The 19761-nt window shown below is 39.5% G+C and overlaps 1 protein-coding gene across 1 annotated transcript in view; it reads left to right on the top strand.

Annotated features, from left to right (window-relative positions):
• Positions 1 to 19761, top strand: part of MYO1E (myosin IE) — an 88627-nt gene that overhangs the window by 63342 nt on the left and 5524 nt on the right. Inside the window, exons 18-25 of the mRNA XM_054214569.1 lie at positions 1246 to 1344; positions 5130 to 5274; positions 8296 to 8410; positions 9115 to 9284; positions 9736 to 9881; positions 14422 to 14568; positions 16182 to 16339; positions 17172 to 17264. Of these exons, the coding sequence (XP_054070544.1) occupies positions 1246 to 1344; positions 5130 to 5274; positions 8296 to 8410; positions 9115 to 9284; positions 9736 to 9881; positions 14422 to 14568; positions 16182 to 16339; positions 17172 to 17264 (1073 nt within the window). The remainder of the gene's footprint in view (positions 1 to 1245; positions 1345 to 5129; positions 5275 to 8295; positions 8411 to 9114; positions 9285 to 9735; positions 9882 to 14421; positions 14569 to 16181; positions 16340 to 17171; positions 17265 to 19761) is intronic.

Here is a 19761-nt window from a genome sequence, read left to right as displayed (position 1 = left end):
AATTAAATGGCTCCTTGCAGGCTCACTTTTTTCATTATATGTAAAGAAATGCTCTTTTATATACTGTTTGTTAAACTTGCAGGACTAAAATCTTAACTCTTATATTTCTGGCTGAAAGCCAAAGCTTCTACAATTTGTCATGTTAAAAAGAATGGCAACAACAGAAGCCCCCAAATACCACAAAACCTGACATTGCGTCTTCCAGCCACATGACTTAGATGAGGAAATTAAGGAAATGCAAAGGAAAACTGCAAGAAACACACATTGTTAAGGAAGCTAACTGAAATTCTTCAAATCAAATCTCCAAGCGTTAAATAGTAGAGTAGCAGGATGTGTAAGAAGAAACATAAAATAATGTACCACTGCTCCAGAAAGAGGAAAAGGTGCCAAAAGGGAAGGTTTATTTTCTTTCGCTTTTTTTCTGCTTTGAGATTTGTGGGGGCATATTTGTTCCCTGTTTAGAACCTAAACGAACATGTTTTGTATGAGGGAAACATAGTGCTGTTGGGATAATGGTGTTTCAGTTCACATGTGCAACAGAGTCCCTCCACAGCCATTAACACTTTCTGGGGGACTGGTACCAGCTCAGTTTTTGTTTGTAATTTTTTTTGGCTTTTAAAGTATGTCGTGAACAAGCTTACCAGGGATGATTCGGCCAGTCTTCTGCCTATCCTCAAATCCTTCCTTTGCAGTATGGTAAAATTAGGAGGAATGCTAATTTTTCATGAATATGCTGGCCTAGCTTTCTTCTTTCTGGTTCTTTGCATAATGGAAACATGGCATCTAGGGCTTTCTCCAGCCATCAGGTTTGGTTCTTTCTCCAGAACAACCAACTGTTGATGTTTGAGCTATGTAAAACATAGGTGAAACCCACAATAAAACACAAAACAATTTCCCACTTCCTTGGATAGCAGCCATGTAGTTGTATATAGTTACTTGGTCTTTTATGGGTAATAATGCTAGTTAAGAAACTTATACATAAATTAGTTAGGAGTTGGGAAGTTAAACTTGGAAAAAATGCTAAGGTAAACTTGCTACATATATTTCAGTAATGTAGTCTACCTGCCTTGAATATTTTTCCTTCCATGTGGCATGCATACTAATGTGCAAGAATAGATTCTATACCTGTGCATGAATTTTAGAAGTTAGTAGTCTTTAAACGTGATATGGACTTTTAAGGATACTTTAGTCCACAAAAATGCTGAAATAAAATGGATATAAATCTTGCATTGTTTTTGTCCACAGGGTAAAACATCAAGTGGAATACTTAGGTCTGAAAGAAAATATTCGAGTAAGAAGAGCTGGCTATGCTTACAGGCGGATTTTCAAGAAGTTTTTGCAGAGGTAGGGTAATATTAATTTTGAAATATTACAGCACAGTTGTTTACATGATGATGAGGAAAACAAGAAGTTGCAAGTTTTGAAAGCTGTTCATTTCTTACCTACCCCTTCTGTTTTCCCCATTTACCTTGCTCTCTATCTAGGTTACACAGAGATTTGAAAGTGTGTCAAAGACTGGCCTTGTGTCTTTGAAAGTCTTTTCATTTTTCTGTAAACTAGCCTAAGACCTCGGTTCTTTTTGTAGCCCTATGAGGGAGTTTCTCAAAGAGTTACAGGAACTTAGAGTTATGAGCTAGAGAGCCTGGAATCTGAGTGTCCAGCAGCTAGCCTTTGTTTAAAATGTTACTGCTCTAGCTCTCCCAAGGACAGAAGAGAGGTGAAGAAATACATGCCTGCCATTCAAGTGTTAAGAGTAACCTTAGTTTAAATTGCTTGTTGTATCATTCTATGGCTGTTCAAACAGCTGGGAATGGTTACAACTCAAACCACTGCAGCTGCTCACTGAATGAAAGCAAGTCAGCTCTTTATCCTTTTTTCAGTGTCCTAGGACCAGCTGTTAAGATGATTAACTACCTCCACTAGCTAATGAAATCCTCTTAAATAAGAGCAATTTCAAGATTTATACAACATTCAGCTTCTGGTTTTTTAGAAAATTGAGACATACAGCAAATAAATGCCCAAACTGGGGCATTACATGACAGATCAGCTTTTGTTGTAAGTCTTTGTGTTACATTTGAGAACAGAAACCAAACCACCCCATCAGTTGTTGCAAGGAATGGAGTATAATTAATCAGACAGCACTGAACAAAGCCACTGATAATACTTCATGATAACGCTGAGAATGTTCTAATCATCTAGTACTAGGCAGACCTAAAATACCGTAAAGTATGAACTCAGTTTTCATTATGGAACAATTTTAAATCCCTTTTTCTTCAGAAACTTCAAGCCCAGACATAAACATGATGAATGTGCTTCAGGTTGCGTTACTTAACACAGGCTTGCTGAGACAGAATAACAGATTAATAATGTGCATTAAATCTGGCCTCCGCAGTTGTTGAACATGGATTGTGAGGGCTGTGCAGGTCTAGAAATTTGCCCGAGAAGTCTGCACAAGGGAAAGCTGCGTGGTGCTTCTGGAAGGCGAATAGATTTCTGGACTTCACTTTATATGTAGAGATCCAAAGGCAACTGAAACCGTTCTTTATGGAATTCAGCCATTTGTTTCTAATTAGTCTTGTTAAATTTAGCATTTTGTTATGAGTAAAACTCTTCCTGCAACCTTTCCATTCACAGTTCCCTAGCATCCAGAACAAGCTCTGTTCTGACACCCTGAGTCAGTGTGAGTAGAAGCGGGCTGAGGCATGGGATGGACAGGAAATGCATGCTTGTACACTTGTTTTCATTGGGAGTTCCTTGGCAGCTCCATATAAGTGGAGATTTCTGGGCTGAATAGACTTTTATGTACAAAATCTACATTTGCATGCAAAAAGCCACAGTCACTAAAAAGGCCTATGTGTTTCAAAGCATAACCAGTCTGAAAGCTGAACTCCACACTCCCATAGTTAGACATAGGACCCAACTGCTTACTGTGAATTTATAATAGATATTTGGGGGGGCAGTCATCATTTGAAATTGTTTCAGAAGCATTTTAAGAACACAGTACTTGTGCCAAAACCTTCTGTAAGATCAAATTCCACAAGCCTGAAAAACCTAGATACATGGATATTGACATGAGCAGTTTAATAGGAAGCATGCACAAGTACATTAGAGGGAGGTGCTGTTTCTAAACAGCAGCAAACACCGATAGAATTGTCACATCATAAAATTGTGAAATGCTTAATTGGTGCATGTTATAAAATAATCTGTTTCTTCTGCCCTGTAGAGTTGTCGTACCAGTAAAATGTATGAAGTTAATTTGAGTTTATGAAAAAGGAGAAGTACAAATGTATTCTCATTTTGTAGCTGAGAGTTTTAGATATATTAAAAGGTCTTAAGTCATGTTTTTCCCTGTACCTTCCTTTGCAGCTCAGATGTAGGAAAGAATTTGTAACATACTGAAACGTAGTGTCAAATTCTGTTGCGTGGAAGGTAGCAGTTTCAAATGCCTTTATTAACATCAGACTTGCTTAGACCCACCTATAGAGCTATACTGTTGGCAGTACGTGATGAACCTGCAAAAGACGCTGTTGAATAAGGTGGGAGTTACTTTAACTTACAACTCCTTACTAGGATGCATCTATTTACCCCATAATATTGATAGATTACATAATACATAAGCATACACGTTTTCTGTAAAGATAGCTTATGTATAATATACTTCTATGTTTAAGATGGTGTAAGAGCTACTTTGTTACAGAATCATGCATAGTACCTGAGCATGTGTTAACTAATAATAGATTTGAACATGAGAACATCAGTAGAACTTTTTGAATCCTACTGAATTAATCCTCAGTTAGCTTTCACTTTTCATACACTTGCTATTCAGAGGTGTTTGGGTTTTGTGATATGTACCCTTTTAACGGTTTGCTATTTTTCTTTGTGTGGTATTATTATTTAAGTTGCATGACACTGTTTCTGCTTCCTAGTTGGATAGCATTTTGGATATGACAAGAATGAGTAATGAACCTTCCTTTAATGAATTTTCTAGCAATTCCTTGAGTGATTTTCTTGAGAACATTTTATTAGGAGCTGCCTCAATCTTAAGAAACAAGAACTTGGGAATTAAACTGAACTCCATACTTTATCACTTTTTTCATTAGTTGAATAGTTCTACTAATAAGCATGATTTAGTTTATATAGCTCAATAACGCTTAAGGCATTAAAAAAAATATTGTCAAGACTAAAGAACATAAAAGATTTGGGGAATAAATTCATCACAACATATTTAGCTGCTCTCCAGTCTCATTGTCCAGGAGTCTAAATAGCTGCTGTCAGAGAAGTTACTTATCCATAGAGACGCTGAGACAGCTAAAACCCATCGGTGCTCCTTGGTGGGCAGTGGAACAAGGCAGCTTTGTAACTCCAGCCTGGCAGTTCCAAAAGCCCAAGTTATGCCTGAAAAAGTGGACAGTTTAAAAGGGGCTGCAACCTGGCATCCCTCTCATTTTCAAGGCTTAAAGAGACAGAAGACTACTCACCTCTTCCTATAAAAGACATGGTATTATCTTTGCCTAGCCGTTTGTGGTCAGTTCCCAGCGTTCCCTCCAGGTTACACCACCATGGCTGTACCTTCCCTCTTGTACCAGAGGCCAAGCCAAAGGTTTTCTAGGGTAAAGCCAAGAATGGCTCCTTGCTAAATGCCCAGCTGTTGAACAGGTGGGTTAGGAGCATGAGCCAGCCACTTGCTTAGAAACACAAAATGCCTTTGTAAGAATAAGATGGACAGAGAACGCTTGAGTGGGAAATTGGCCAAATGCTTGGGAATGAATCTAGAATACCAAGGGTGTAGGTACTTAAATCTGGACCATAAGTCATTGCTAGTAAATAACCTTGACCTGGACTTAAGGAGATCACAGCACAACTTTCTGTGATTAACTACCACAGTTACCAAGTGTTAACTTAGCATCTGGAAGTGGGAGACTCCTGGACGTTGTTGCCCTTCTCATTGCAGTTATTTGGTCTTGCTAAACAAGTACCATCTTAATACTGTGCATCTTCCCACACTCCAAGCTTCTGTAAGTCCTGCCGAAACTGTTAGCCCTCCCCCCAGGGTAATATTGACTGAGTTAGTGGTATTCTGCTGCTGCTGTTTGATGTCAGATTTTAATCTCCTCTCCTTGGTGGTAAAGGTATGCCATTCTCACCAAAGCAACCTGGCCTTCCTGGAAAGGAGAAGAGAAGCAAGGAGTTCTCCACCTGCTTCAGTCAGTCAACATGGATCCTGACCAATTCCAGCTTGGGAAATCCAAAGTCTTCATCAAAGCTCCAGAGTCTGTAAGTGTGTGGCAGAACATGAGTCTTTAACTATGAAACTATTTTGCTGAAATAAAAGTCTCAGAAGTTGAGCATCATGATACCTGCTAAGGTGGGAGAAGCATAATAACATAAGTTAAGCTGGGCAGGTCTGTCACAGGTGCCTTGAGGCTATAGAGGGATTCTAGGCACTTTTATAACAGGCACAGTACATAAGGACCCTGTGTGATTTTAACACTAATACAAGGAATATTAAATGCGTCAAGAAGAGGAGATGGGATATGAAGATGCTTTGGTGTCAGGTTGTACACGGTGACATTCCATCAGGGAATCTGTCATATGATGGAATATCATGGCATGAAAACATATCTATGACCATTAGCCCAAGAACATGGTTCCTCAGAACAAGAACTAGTCAAGAAAGTAGAATAACCCCCAGTTATAGCAAGGATATGTTGTGCATCATTGATTATAAATCAATGTTCCAGAGTGACTGCAACTTGAAATCCCATTCAAAGATAACATTAAGGAGGCATCATAAGGCTGGTTTTTTTCCTTGTGGCTGCTAAACTGCACAAAATCTGTTGGAAAAAGTTTTCTTACATCACTGTTCAGGAAAGTTGTCAAGGAAAAACCTATGCTCTACTTGCCATCATGTATTCCTTACTTACTTATCCGAAGGAATTGTGCTTAGTGTGTATAGCCTACCTTGCAGTTGAGCATTAGGTGGTTTCTTAGTACTTTACCTGAAGTTACATGTGAAAAAAAAAAAAAAGCAGAACGCTTCTGCTGCTATCATATCCTTTTCCAGAAACTTTTTTTTTTTTTTGCTTTGTAAAGCAAAAGTAATCCAGGCAATGACACTGTGTCATTTCACTGTGTTTTTCAAAGAAATGAAATAATTTTCTGGTGTCTGTCTTCTGTTTAATAGCCAAGTGGCAAGTGCTCACATAAGACTGATGGCTCTGGTTCCCCTTCACTCTGAGGTGGACAAAACATTAATAGTCTGTACCCCAACATCACCTGCTACTAGGTTGTTTCTAAGAGGAACAAATTGTTTCCCAATGGATGCATCTTCCCATTCTAATTAATTTTTTTTAATACTTAGTCCTGGTTGCATGTATATGCTATTTAATGGCACGTTTGTTTTACTGAAGGGCAGTTCTGCAGGTTAAGACAACATGAGGTTAATTGGAAATAATAAAATGTTTTTGAGTTGCATTTTGATTTTAATTTAATGCTTTCAATTGCTGTATACATTTTCTTTAAAAATTTATTTTTTGAAAAGCCATGAAATCCATTTTTAAACAAGTACTAAAAATATGGCTTTTTTCATTTTAAGTTGAAAAACTTTCTATCAGCTGAATATTCTAAAGCTTGATTTATATCTTTTAGTTTCAAAGACAATCATCTCTCCTCTTACTAAAGTATTGGATAGTGATACATTACTTTTGAGAAAACCAATCTCTTAGATGATAAATAATTTTTTTTCTTCCTACCAAAGAGAGCACCTGTTGTGGTTGACCAGATGAAAAATACTTTATTTCCTCAGGAGTGTGAAGGGAGGTTTTATAATACATATTTTAGGAAAGAATTTATGCAGTATTTTTATTTTACAACTTATGAACCATATCTTAACTCAGCATTTTCATTGAACTTCCTTAATTGTGACCTTCAACTGCAGGTGATAGACTATTTTGCATTGAGATTTTGCAGTTAGCATTATTGTTAAAGAAATAAACCGTGAGCGTTCACGAGAGACAACATCAATATTGTTACTGTAGCCTGAATTGCAGAAGGGTTTGATCATGCTCCTGCTGAAGCTGAGGAAGTTTTTGCATCAGGAGGACTCAGGCCTGTATGCTGAAACCCTATCTAGTGCTTGCGTGTTTGAGAAGAGTTTTTTTTTTTAAACAAGTTTGCTGTAGATGGAGAGCTGCCAACTGTGAAACAAGGTTTTATGGGTGGCAGAAAGGAGGCTTCATTATTTACATTTCCATCAAACACCTGAATAAATAACTCTGTACAAGAGTGAGTGAGGTTCTACAGAAATGGTTTGCACTAGATCAAGTTTCCTTTTTAAGATCAATATGAGCAACAGTATTTTTCTAGATTTGCACGGTTTAGGACAGCAAATTAAAAAAAGGATCCTAAAGCCCAAGTTTGCTTCTTGATATACCTGTTTTTACTAATTTTATCTCTTTTGAAATCTAGAAAAAAGTCCTTATGAATATTTAACACACACAGTAGAGGGAAATAGTAAGCAACAGTCATGTCAGTGGACTGATTTAGTACTGTAATTGTTAGCCAAATGCTTGTGCTTCTGATGAGACAAGAAAACATTTAACTAAAGTAGGTAAAAGGCTATAGTGAAATATGCTGTATCCTACAATAATCATGAAGTTGTTCTAATGCATTAAATTTGCATATATTTCAGTGGGGCCTGGGAAATTCTCAAAAAAGGAGATGCACCTTCCATTTGTTTTGATAAAACAGCATTTCATCTTGAATTCTGATATTAGACCCAAAAATCTTATTATGTCATACTGAAATACAAGACCATAGTTGTAAATCCTGCAGCCAGCCAACATTCACTGCTGGGAAAGAATGGGACCATATGAGAGTATGAAATTCAGACAGTGTGTTATGTTACACATTGCAGATCCCCATAGACATGGTAGCATTCTGACAAGAGAAACATGAATTTTGGAGAATGTAAAGATGGAGGCCAGATGGATGTCCAGTGGAGAACCTTGAGTTCCGCCATTAGAATATTTCAGAGAGAATCCATATTCCTCTTCCTTCATCATTGGGTATCAAGAGTAATGGTTAGACTGGTAAGAGCCAGAAACACTCAAGCATCAGAGATTTCTTCCAGAAAAGTTTACCTTAACATTCTGATCTCAGGTCCCATAGTTGTGGTAGAGGCACCAGCTTGGATCTAGAGAGAAATGCACTGGAAAGTTGTTGAAAGTAAAATATGTCTTTTTCTTGAACTTTTAATGTAAAATGTTTGACCCACCCTACTGTCTCTTTGTACAGCTATTTTTATTAGAAGAGATGAGAGAGAGGAAGTATGATGGATATGCCAGGGCCATCCAGAAGGCATGGAGGAAGTATATGGCCAGGAAAAAATATGTACAGATGAGAGAAGAAGGTAGGTCATAATTTCTGATGACAGATATTTCACACATGGTTCCAGGAACAGAAAGAGTGCCACAGGAGATGAAGGAAATAGCACCCTCTCTCTAGAGCAAATCATTGCATTACAGATGACTGTCTAGGTTTGACTGTGAATTGTTGGACCCCTGAGGTACCGCTGACAAGGTTGGCTGCTTTGCATACGTGGATTTCTTGGACTATCCAGTGTTTTAGTGTCAAAACAAAGACAGACCGAGTAGGACAGAAATCAGCAATGTTCCAGGGGAAGTGAAAAAGGAAAAGCTTCTTATGGTTATATAGGACCTGGGTGATCTGTAGATGACACAAATCAGTCCAAGGACTGCAATGCTTAGTTGCATGTGTGACCTGGATTATGTGAATGAACAATATTCTGGAGTTGGAAGAGCTAATCTTTGATTTCCAACAATGAGTGAGAAATTCCTTACTTCCAGAAGTGCTCCTGATTCATCAGAGCTGCTGAGCTTGCCATCAATGTATTTCATTAGGAATGGATTTAATAATCACATGGATCCTTATATAAAAGATTAGTAGCAGTGCTTCACTATTTTTGCATATTATAAACAATTTGGTTATCACTTCTTCCCAAAAAGTTCTGCTTGAAACAGTTAGCTCTCTTAGATCATGAGTTTAGAAAGTTTAGTAAATACTATTAACCAACATTTATTTTTGGTATTTAAGCATCAGATCTATTGCTAAACAAGAAAGAGAGACGACGGAACAGCATTAACAGAAATTTTGTGGGAGACTACATAGGCATGGAAGACCATCCAGAGCTACGCCAGTTTGTGGGCAAACGGGAGAAGATTGATTTTGCAGACACTGTAACTAAATATGACAGACGGTTTAAGGTAGGTTTAAGAGCAATGTCCACTAATGATCAGTTCTGCTAGGGAGTTACAGATGTCTTTACTATCTTTTAGCAGAAACGCCACCATGTTGGTATCCATTTAGGATAACAGCTTGGAAAAAGCATCTTTGACCCAAGGCACACATAGGGATGCAGTTATACCCTTGCGATTGGAACATTGTCATTGTCAAACCTCTTGTCCCAGGATGAAGGCTTTATGGGACTTGCTGGGCAGAAAGCTACATTAGTTAGGAAACGGGGAACAAAGCTACTTTCCTGTCCAGTCTGACTCTGGGGTCGTGTGATTAATCACTTCTGTATTTTGTTTTCACTTGAACCAAAGACAGTATTGCCCCAAATCATAGTACATTATATATCTTTGGAGCAGCATCACAACATTAGCATATTGATCGCCACACGGCAATGTATTTTCAAACAATTTTGTGTTTCAGAGCGTGAAGCGAGATCTTGTCCTCACTCCAAAGTGCATATACCTGATTGGGCGTGAAAAGATAAAGCAGGGTCCAGAGAAAGGCCAAGTGAAGGAAGTCTTAAAGCGAAGGATAGAAGTGGAGAGAATTCTTTCTGTTTCTCTAAGGTCAGTACCTTGAAAATCTCTTTCCACTGACAGAGAAATTTGCGTAGGATGGGGGAAATAATTTGATTGATGAAGGGTGAATTTCTTAAGCTGTATTAATTGAATCTTGTAAATAAAGAAAGCTGAAGCCTTATTTTCACTCATGGCCCTATTAAGTGTGTTATAGCAATAGATGTTTACGTTTTAGTCACACAAACGTTTTCTGACTAGTTGTTAAAATGTGTCACTTGCATTGGATCTCACCTATCTGTTGTGTCCCACAAAATGTATTCTGCGAAGCATATGCTCACAATGCAGGTTCTAGTAAGTTTTGGCTCAAACATGTATCCCAGAAGTAATTCTTACTTACGGAAGTACACCTTGTACATGTCCACTGCTTCCTAAAGGGGTGTTCTCTGGTGAGCTGCTAAAACCTTTATTTGTACTTTGATTTCACATCACTTCCGGTGACTGAATGTCAAGCCAGTCCCAGATTGCAGGAGATACCTGACATGTCCACACAGAGCTGTCTTTTTAGTGCTCCCAGTTTGGACTGTGCACTATGCAGACCTCGAATAGATTGCACCAGCCGCTTGAACTGGGCCAGTGCATTCCAAAGGCAGAGTCACACTGAGTCAGCTAAAACTATGGCTCCCCACCAAGTTGGTGAAAGCTGTTACACTCCTCTCACATGTAAATAACAGTTCCACAGAGCCTTCCAAAGCAAAACCAAGTGGGCTTAGTTCAGAGGGAATATATATGTTATGTTATATCCAGTAATATTTTGGTCTTAGCTTGTTGGTTTTATTTTGTTGTAAAAAGCATTGCATTTTGTATCTGCTAAAAGTAGATTCAGAATTACAAGCTATCAAACTGTCCAGGTATTCTTCCAAAAATAAACCCTAAAAAACATGGGGACAAGAGGGCTTTTCCCTGATGCCATGTTAGAATGGCCTGAGTTCAAAATGGGTCTTAATCAAGGGGTCTCTTAACTCAGTATTGAAGTGACTTAGTGGTAATGCAACACTCCGTCTGCAGAGGTTGTAAAAGTTTCTCCTTCTCTCAAATCCGAGATAATCTTGTCTCAGTGACAAGAGTTAGCTCTTGTAATATTTAACAGTCTTCAATTAATAAAATTAGACCAAAACCTTTATTTAGTTTATGTATTACCTAGGATTTATTTTTTGGGGAAAAAAACCCAACAAAAACCCCCAAAGCATTCTTTCAGACGTCAGGCTTAGAACAAAAATTGTATTAGCTCTAACTTGCATTCTCTCATGTGTTTTCAAAACGCCAGTCCCTATAATTTAAATTTTCTACACCTCTAAGATAATAGATTTCTGACTGGTTTTGAAGTGATCTCCAACATCTGCACTGGAAGAAAATAATTGCAATAACATTCTTCATGAGCTAATCCAGAATGGATTTAGCTCTATTCTGTATTCTGGCCTCAAAGTTTTATAAGTTTCAGTTCTTATTTGTACTATTTTTCAAGCAATATTGGATTTTAGCTAAATCCATACAAAATTGGCTACATTTTTAAATGGAAGAGGGAGAGAGAATAACTGGATTCTTGCGTTGCTATCTAAACAGTATGTCTCAAGAAACCCATGTGCAATATATTGATGTAAGCTTGTATCAATACACTTCTACATGATAAAGACAGAATAATCAGCACTATTAACATGTATTAACAGCAAATACCGATATATAGCAATTTAAATTACTAAAGGAGTTGCAATTTAAAGTGCAAGTGGCCAACTTGGAGTTTGTTCAGGGTACTGAGAATGACAACTCATACTCTCATGGAAATGTTGTTGCGTTTTTAGTAATGATAAATAACTGAACTTTATAATTCATCTGATAAGGAGTGACACAGGACATCCTAACGGTATTGTGCAGTCAGACTCTGCCAAATCAGCAAAAATAGTACCACTGGCTGGATAATGTTTACTGCAGGTCTTGGGCTTTTCTTACATATCTTGTTCAGAACCTTGCTGAGGCTCTAGATTTGCTTGGCAATACAAAAGGAGGTCATGCTCTTGCTGTATTTTTATAGATTTCTTACGGCTGTTTTGAATACAATTAGGTAAGGCTGTAGTTTCATACACCCTTTTCTGAACTACGGGCAAGATTTCAGAATTTTTAAGAAGATTGTGGAGTGCGCAGGTGGTAGGTAGATTTTTAGAAAAATAGGCAGTGATACAGCTCGTCCTTTACCTAAGTGTGTTAGAATTGCATTTTCATACCTGACAGTCAAGAGCACCTCTAGCAGCACTAAGAAGCTATTTTTAATTCTGCATAAAAAGGTACTCACAGTCTGTAAAGGAGCCATGCGTAGCTTCCAGTAACCAGATGAAAAGCGGGGGTCAGAAAGCTAGGCCTTTTCCCCCCTTTCAGATTTATAGAGTCAGCAATCAGGCAGACCAGCTGTGGAGGAAAAGGGAAGGGCATGCTCAGAGTGGAAATCCTTGATTGCTAGGTAATTAGGATCAGAAAACAGTGATGAGGGCAAATAGACCTAATTTTGCCTCTGATAGAAGGTGGAGGCTTTTTCTTTGAGTTCCTTATGTGCTGTAATTAATTTACTTTTGGAGTTACTCTGAAATGCGGAAGCAATACATAATAGATTTAGGTGAGATATTGGCACCTTTGCGTGCTGTATTGCTATGCAAACCATTGAAAGAAGCTGTTTCTTAGTGATAGGTATGTAATTTTGGCTTCTTCAGGCGCTTCGGGCCTATGTAATGGGCCCTTCCCCTGCCTGGTTTTGCACAGCTTTAACCACTGCAATGGAGATGTTCACACTGCTGAGTTACATATACTGTTTTTCGGAAAAACTGGTGAAAATTTGTAATGAATATTAATTCTAAATCCAACACAATTTGAAAGGCCCATTTCTCCAGAGAGAAATGCAAACTGAGAGTGCCCTTTTCACTTGGTAGGTGATATCTAATGTATTGAAAGAAATTGCTATTATAAAATAATATTTTCTGATATTAGATTACTAATATCATCAGCAGAACATTGACCAACAACATTGACAAAAGAGCAGAGAAGCTTTGGCTTCATACTCCCTACAGTGGACTAAACAACCATGAAAAGGAGCCACACATTTTCTGCCAGGAATACTTAATGTCGAACTAATGCTCCTTCCTTCACTGGTTGTACTCCATTTTGTGAAATAACGTGCTGGTGATGTGGTAATTGTTTTATGATAAAGTTAAGCAATTCTCAGCTCTGGACAGCTGTCAAAAGTCCTGTGCTGTCTCTTCTCCCAGGTTTCCCTGCAGTAGCTAGCACCCAGGGGCTGCATGGGGCTATGGATGAGACACTAAAAAGTAAGGGAAGCAGAAAATTAATCTACCAGGGAAGGGCAGGGGTGGATTCTAGCATGAGGCAAGGAACAGAACTGCGGTGAATAAAAAGGGTGAGGGGCAGAAGGCGGCTGCCCTTTCTGACAGCACAACAGTGTTAACTTGATTTAAACTGGCTATGAAATCACACGTGAAATTAGAGGTTTCTTGTCCCTTCTAATCCAATGCAAATGTGGGGGGCTGCCCAAGGGGCAGCCTTTTCCCTCTCTCGTTATGCTCCCACCGTTTCCTTGTGTCTGAGCTAGCACTGCGCTCCCATGCTGTGACCTGGTTCCAGAAGCTCCTCCAGCGGGATGTTAACCAGCTTACTGTGGGATAGCAACCTGAACCCGAGTGTCCTATGGCTGCTTGTATGCTATTCAAGCTAGGAAGTAAGGGGGGACCCATGGCCTCCATTTTCACGTCTTACAGTTTTATTTGGAAAGCTTTGTTTATACCTCTTTGTAGAGAGGATGCCGAAGCAGACAGGCACCAATGTAGTTGCAGCTAGGAAGTGTGCCAACATGCTGTTAAAAGGAAGAACAATACACATAGAAACATATTCCAAGTGTGCTGGAACAATAGTAATCCTGGCTAGGACGTGGCAGAACTGCTTTTACTGCGGGGACTCTGTAAGGGCCAATCAGCCTTGCAGGGTACCGGTGTGGACATCATTTGCTGTGAAGTGGTTTGCAGTATCTTCAGCAGGTGTAAAGAGGAGTTGAGCCAAAGGTGGAATGGGTGGCAACCCACCATGTGTGGGTTTTATACTGTGCTAAACCAGTCCAAGCTAAAGCCAATGGAAAGTTGAAAGCTTTCATTCCGAATTTGTTTGTGTTGGGTTTCAGTCTTTCTTTAGTTATCTTCAGGTTTCCAGTTCACCGCTAATCACAAGTTTCACCATTATTGAAGAGATGGGCTTTAATTGTAAGAGTACGTGTTCTTTTGATAACCATAATTACTGTAAAATGACTAAGTAGCATTCCTGTGTCTCAAAAAGGATTGTTTCAGATATTCCACTATCAACTTCTGAAAGAAAACACCAAAGCTGTTCTCAGAAAGGAAGACTCTGTAATTACTGCTGCTTGGACTTTCTTATGTTTTTAAAAATTAACCATGAGTACTCTGCAAATGTCATTATAATGCTGGCTGTATTTGCTGATGAAATTTTAATCTGAATGGTATATGCTCTGATTTCTTTTCAGCACAATGCAGGATGACATTTTCATTCTACACGAACAGGAATATGATAGTTTGCTCGAATCGGTCTTCAAAACGGAGTTTTTAAGCCTCTTATCAAAACGATATGAAGAGAAAACTCAAAGAAAACTACCTCTGAAATTTAGCAATACGTGAGTTATGTTTTCTTCAATGGGCTTTCAAGAATAAATAATCTTTTTTCTTGCTGCCAAGGCAAATGAGTGAGTGTTCGTTGTTGAGCTCCTGACACTACGCTTTGTTTTAAAATAGTAAGAGGCAGCACCGTGTAAAAATCTCTATGTGCAAGGAGACCAGACTTTCTGACTAGCTCGTCAGAGTAATGAGGTAGGATTGTACCTGGGCCATCGGCCACTTTCCACTGTCTGTGTGCATAGAAGAGTTGCCTTCGTTCTACTGAGCATCAGGCTCCAGGCTCTGCAGCTTTGTGCCCCAGAGCGGCTCTGGCCCCACAGCAAGGGCCCGGCCAGCCACTGCACGATTCACCTGGCAGGGCAAGCCCTCCGTCCCTCTGCAGGCTGCTGCTGCCTGTCGGGAGAAGGGAGCGTCCTCTTCCAGCTCCTTAACCTTGACCTAGGAGTGGAAACATCGTGATGAAGAGTTTGAAAAACAATTCCGGAGACAGAATGTAACAATCTGAAATGCTGAAGTTTGCTGTGGGGACAGAGGCCTGCAGGGTGAGAGGATAATTCTAAAGGAACCTCGTGAAGTAAATGATATTGGGAGCGTTTTTTAGAAACAAGCCGGAAAAGCTACAGAATGTGTGATGTGCATTTTAGCTGTAACGACCTGCTGGAAACTATCCCAACAAACATGTGCTTTTGTTAATACTTCTACCTGTTAAGCAGATTAACCTCAGCAAGCCTTGGATTTGTATGTTTATTTTATTTCCTTCGAAAAAGTGGAAGAATTTTAAAAAGTAACAGGAGATTATTATTTTAGTTTGGAAAGGGCGTAGGAGGACAATTGGAGTGTGGAACATTCCTGTAGTGTATACTCCTATAGGTTGGGAATCCAGAGCCAGTACAGGCATAAATTTTTTGTTCATATAAGATGTAATGTATTGTACTTTTGGGGTCTTGCCCAAAACCAAACCACAACTTCCTTAGCTCATAGCTGATCACAGTTCAGAGCAGATGGAGAGTGTGGAAATGCTGGGAAAGAATATTTATGTGTGTGTATGCGCACGCAGAAACAAAACTTACATCGGAAAGACTGAAGTATATGTATGCAAAAATGTTTACTCCCAGAACACACACAAGGCCCACTCCTAACGCATATATTGGCATATACATGCCAATGTATATACGTATATACATCTAATGTATACGTGCATCTAATGGTATATATAGAAGAATGTTTAGGAACGGAGCTCTTTAGCTTGCTCCAGTAGAGTCTGCTGCGGTGACAGTGATGTTTGGTGGCAGACACATCTCTTACTCAGACCTTTGCACATGTTTCCTCAAAGCTCACTGCGCTCTCCCTCCTCTCCAGGGCATCTTAAACTTCCTTTGAGTAGCTCTACCAGGAAAGTTAAAACATCAATTAAGAAGAACATTTTAAAAAGCATGAGAAAGAGATTTAATTAGGTGGTTTATGTCAGCTAAGTCAATCAGGGAATACAGATTCTCAGTCTAAGCTTTTTATTTTTCTATTTCTAAGTTACCTGCTGCCAAGTGATATTATCCTGATTTGACATAGAAGTGCTTTCTGTTTTTTTATTCATGTGTTCATGTTCTTATATTAGACTTGAAGTGAAGCTGAAAAAGGAGAGCTGGGGGCCCTGGAGCAGTGGTGGTTCTCGACAAGTGCAATTTATGCAAGGCCAGGGAGATATAGCCATTCTCAAGCCAAGTAATAAAGTCCTGCAGATCAGCATCGGACCAGGGCTACCAAAGAACTCCCGTAAGTATGCGTTTCCTTTAGAAATTAGGGAATGGTTTAGAAATTTAGAGAATGGTTGACTCTCTCTCTCCTTGATTGCTTCTAGCCTCAGCATGTTCTGTATTATTTCTCTATAACACTTAAAAGAAGATCCAAGTTATAGATTGTAATAATAGAGCAGAACTCCCTGCTGCTCTACAGTCGTGCTGGAATTTTGTTACTTTCACCATATACCAACTGTTTCTGAAATGGTGAAATTCTTTGCCCTGCAGCAAAGGAAATGAGGGCATTTGATCATGTGACATAGTACAAATGGCCCAATTAGCCAAGCATTTTGGGGAAGAGTCTGTCACTCTGCTCTGAACTGCTGCAGTTCCTACAGCCTTGCTGGTGAAGAAAGGTGTCATCAGGACAGGACAGGTTGTGATATGATGAAAGGTAACCAAAGATTGAGCTGCAAATATACCAGCCTCTCAGTTTTCGCATCCTACCCTTTTCTCATACTAATTGCTGATCAGAAACAGTGTAGTCAAAAGTACTGCTGTGCCAGCTGTCTGTTGCTTATAATTAAGTTTATAAAGCTAATGGTCTTTTGGGCCTTGTTTACTGTAGTCTTGATACAGCTTCACTTTATATCCTGCGGCTGAACTGGATCACAAAAGGGAAAATATGCTTAATTCATCCTTGTCACACCTAAAGCTTTAGCACAACCTAGCCAGCGCTGTAGGAGTCAGGTTCATTATTCCTGAAGATCGGCTCTCTCTGATCACAAAGTAGGGGTCTGACAGCCAGAAGGACTTCCCTAATTAATGTAATTGTGAAAGGGTAACAAAATGTTGCTGGTTTCTTTTAGGTCCTACTAGACGGAACCTTACCCAAAGTAGAGGGTATTCCAACAGGTCTCAAACTCAGACTTACCCTATGAGAGCCGCACCGCCGCCTCCTGGTAAGTCCCTTAGCCTCAGGCAAAAACGAAATTCCAAATTCAGGCTTTCGCTTTTCTCTTGTCATCTGGTAATTTTTACCCATTGAAAAGTCATAGTAAAGGTTTAAAATCCTCTTTAAAAGGTCCTGTCTGGAAAGCACGCATAGTAGGCATTTTCTGAAGTGTATTGTTGGAGTCTGCAGATATTAAAACTGGTATTCTACCAGAGATACCCTGCTTGTCATGGAGGCTGGCATGTTCAGCCTCTTGGTGTAAGACACTGAATCTAAAAGTAAACCCGTAGCCTTCTCCACGTTCCTTTTGAGGGTAAAAGCCATACCACTTACCAAGCCATAGACGATGCTTTGCAATGAAAGTGCTTTCAGTGCCAGTAAACCATAGAATGCAATTTATGTCTCATTGTCCTGCCCTGTTAGGTAACAACTCTTGTGGGTGCTGAATGTTGAGACGTATCAGCAGTGCCAGTAAGCAGCATGGCTTTTTCTGCATGGGATTGATGTCATCAGGGTGTTTCACTTCTGCTCTTGAGAGATACGATTAATTTAGCCTGTGAACTCAGAGGGAAGAACAATAGTCCATTGACCCAGCAGTTCCCAAGTGTTTTTCTTTTACTTATACTCCCAGAGTACTTCTTTTTAACAAAGGGTTCTCTTTCAGTCAGCTGCTGTTTATTGAGAAGCACAATGCTAACGGTGTAAATTGGGTGTGCAGCCAGTCTTGGTCACAGAATTAACTAGACAGTTCCCAATCCTAGTAAAACCTCATAGCCGTATGAGTCGAATTAAGACTGCATGATCTGCAAGAACTGCTTATAGGACAGTGGGAGATTACTGTAGTTAAAGGAGTTAACCTGTCTGCAAACACAGAGTAAATATTCATACAGGATGACTTAAAGCAAGGAAAGTCTGTTTTAATATTTTCAAAAACTCTTTCAGCAGTTTCATAGTTACATGAAAAAGACAAAACCATTGGCTGAAGAAGCCTTGTGCCTGCAGACCAAGCCCAAACTTGCCTCACGTAGGTAAGGTAGTTTGGATGTAGCTGTGCACACAAGTCCAAGGCAGCAGTGGGTGCCCATACCTGCAGCGTGGCCTTCTGTAACAGCTTATGGCAGCTCCTGGCCAGACATGTCAACAGGGAGCCCTAATTAGAAGAGCCTGCCTCTGTGTGCAGCAAGACATTGAGCTAATGGGCTACATGGCATTGATGTCATCAGGGGGTTTCATCTCTGCCCTAGAGAGGAAAAATTAATTTAGTCTGTGCAGTCCAAGGAGAGAACAATATTCCATTGACCCACCGTTTCCCACGTGTTCGACTGTGGAGTTGAACTAGATGTTCATGGACCAGTGAAACCACGCGGTAGTGTCCTGGCAGAGCAAGTGTAACTACTGAAGTTAAGTGCTGTGTTGACCCTTATGCATTAGGGTATCGTGTTTAAAAGGTGAGAAGAAGTCTTTAATACAGAACTCAAACCAATTACCATAACATGTTTTGGAGTTTGTTTTGTTTTGGTTTTGGTTTTAGTTCAAACTCTTTTGTAATGTAGCCAATTATAGCTGGAAAAATAAGATTGAAGACAGCTGTTACAAAAGAGTTCCAGTTAGATTGCCCAGACTTTCAAGGAGTCGGCGGCAATTGCATCATTTGGGTACATTCTTCCTTGAAAGTCACAAACAGTTCTCTCCATCCTGCTCTCCCAACGTGGGGAAGTAACACTGTGGGCCACAATCCTTGATCATGTGAAATGTATTTTGAAATTAATGGTCCAGTAGCTGAACAGACTGTGATGTATATGTTCAAAATAAACAAAACCTTTATTTATATAACCCTAATGTATGTACCATACTAGCTTGGGTCCCAAAGTGAGTTTTACACTTAAGTTTACGATGACTTGAGCTCTGCCACAGTAGCAAGAGACTATCAGAAGGGAAGAGAAGCTATTGGACGCAGTAAGGTTTTTCCAAGAGTCCTGATGATGAATTCTCTCTGCACAGCTATTCATTCTGCTCATTTTCAACAGGCGTAATCACAAGGGAAAAAGGAGAGGATCACCCATACCATTAGCCAATCTGATTCTTAATATAAGCGTAGCTCCCATTTTATTCAGTGGGGGTTTCAGGAGTGTAAAGCATGCAGAATTGAGCTCCTTAGACCCTCCAAGTAACTCAGACGTGGACGGGTTTGTTTTAAATTCAAGTTAGAGGCATAATTACTTAAAGGCATTCACTTACCCTTCTTGTCACCTAGAAAATTCAAAATCCTTTTGAGCTATCGAAGTAGCAGCAAGGCTTTTTTTTAAAAAACAAAACAAAATCCAAAAATCCACCAAAAAACACCCTTGCTTGTTAAAAAGTATTTATAGCAACTTAAAAAACCAGTCTACCCAGTTATTCAGGGAGTTGTATGGAGTTTGAACTTTAAAAGAGAGGCAGACACCTGGCAATTCCAGATAGGTCTACATCAACCCTTCTCTGGATGAAATTTTGTGTGGTGTTTT

This window comes from Rissa tridactyla, chromosome 9 (genome assembly GCF_028500815.1).
Source record: "Rissa tridactyla isolate bRisTri1 chromosome 9, bRisTri1.patW.cur.20221130, whole genome shotgun sequence".
Taxonomy (NCBI): Eukaryota; Metazoa; Chordata; class Aves; order Charadriiformes; family Laridae; genus Rissa; species Rissa tridactyla.
This window is presented reverse-complemented; position numbering and strand designations above follow the sequence as displayed.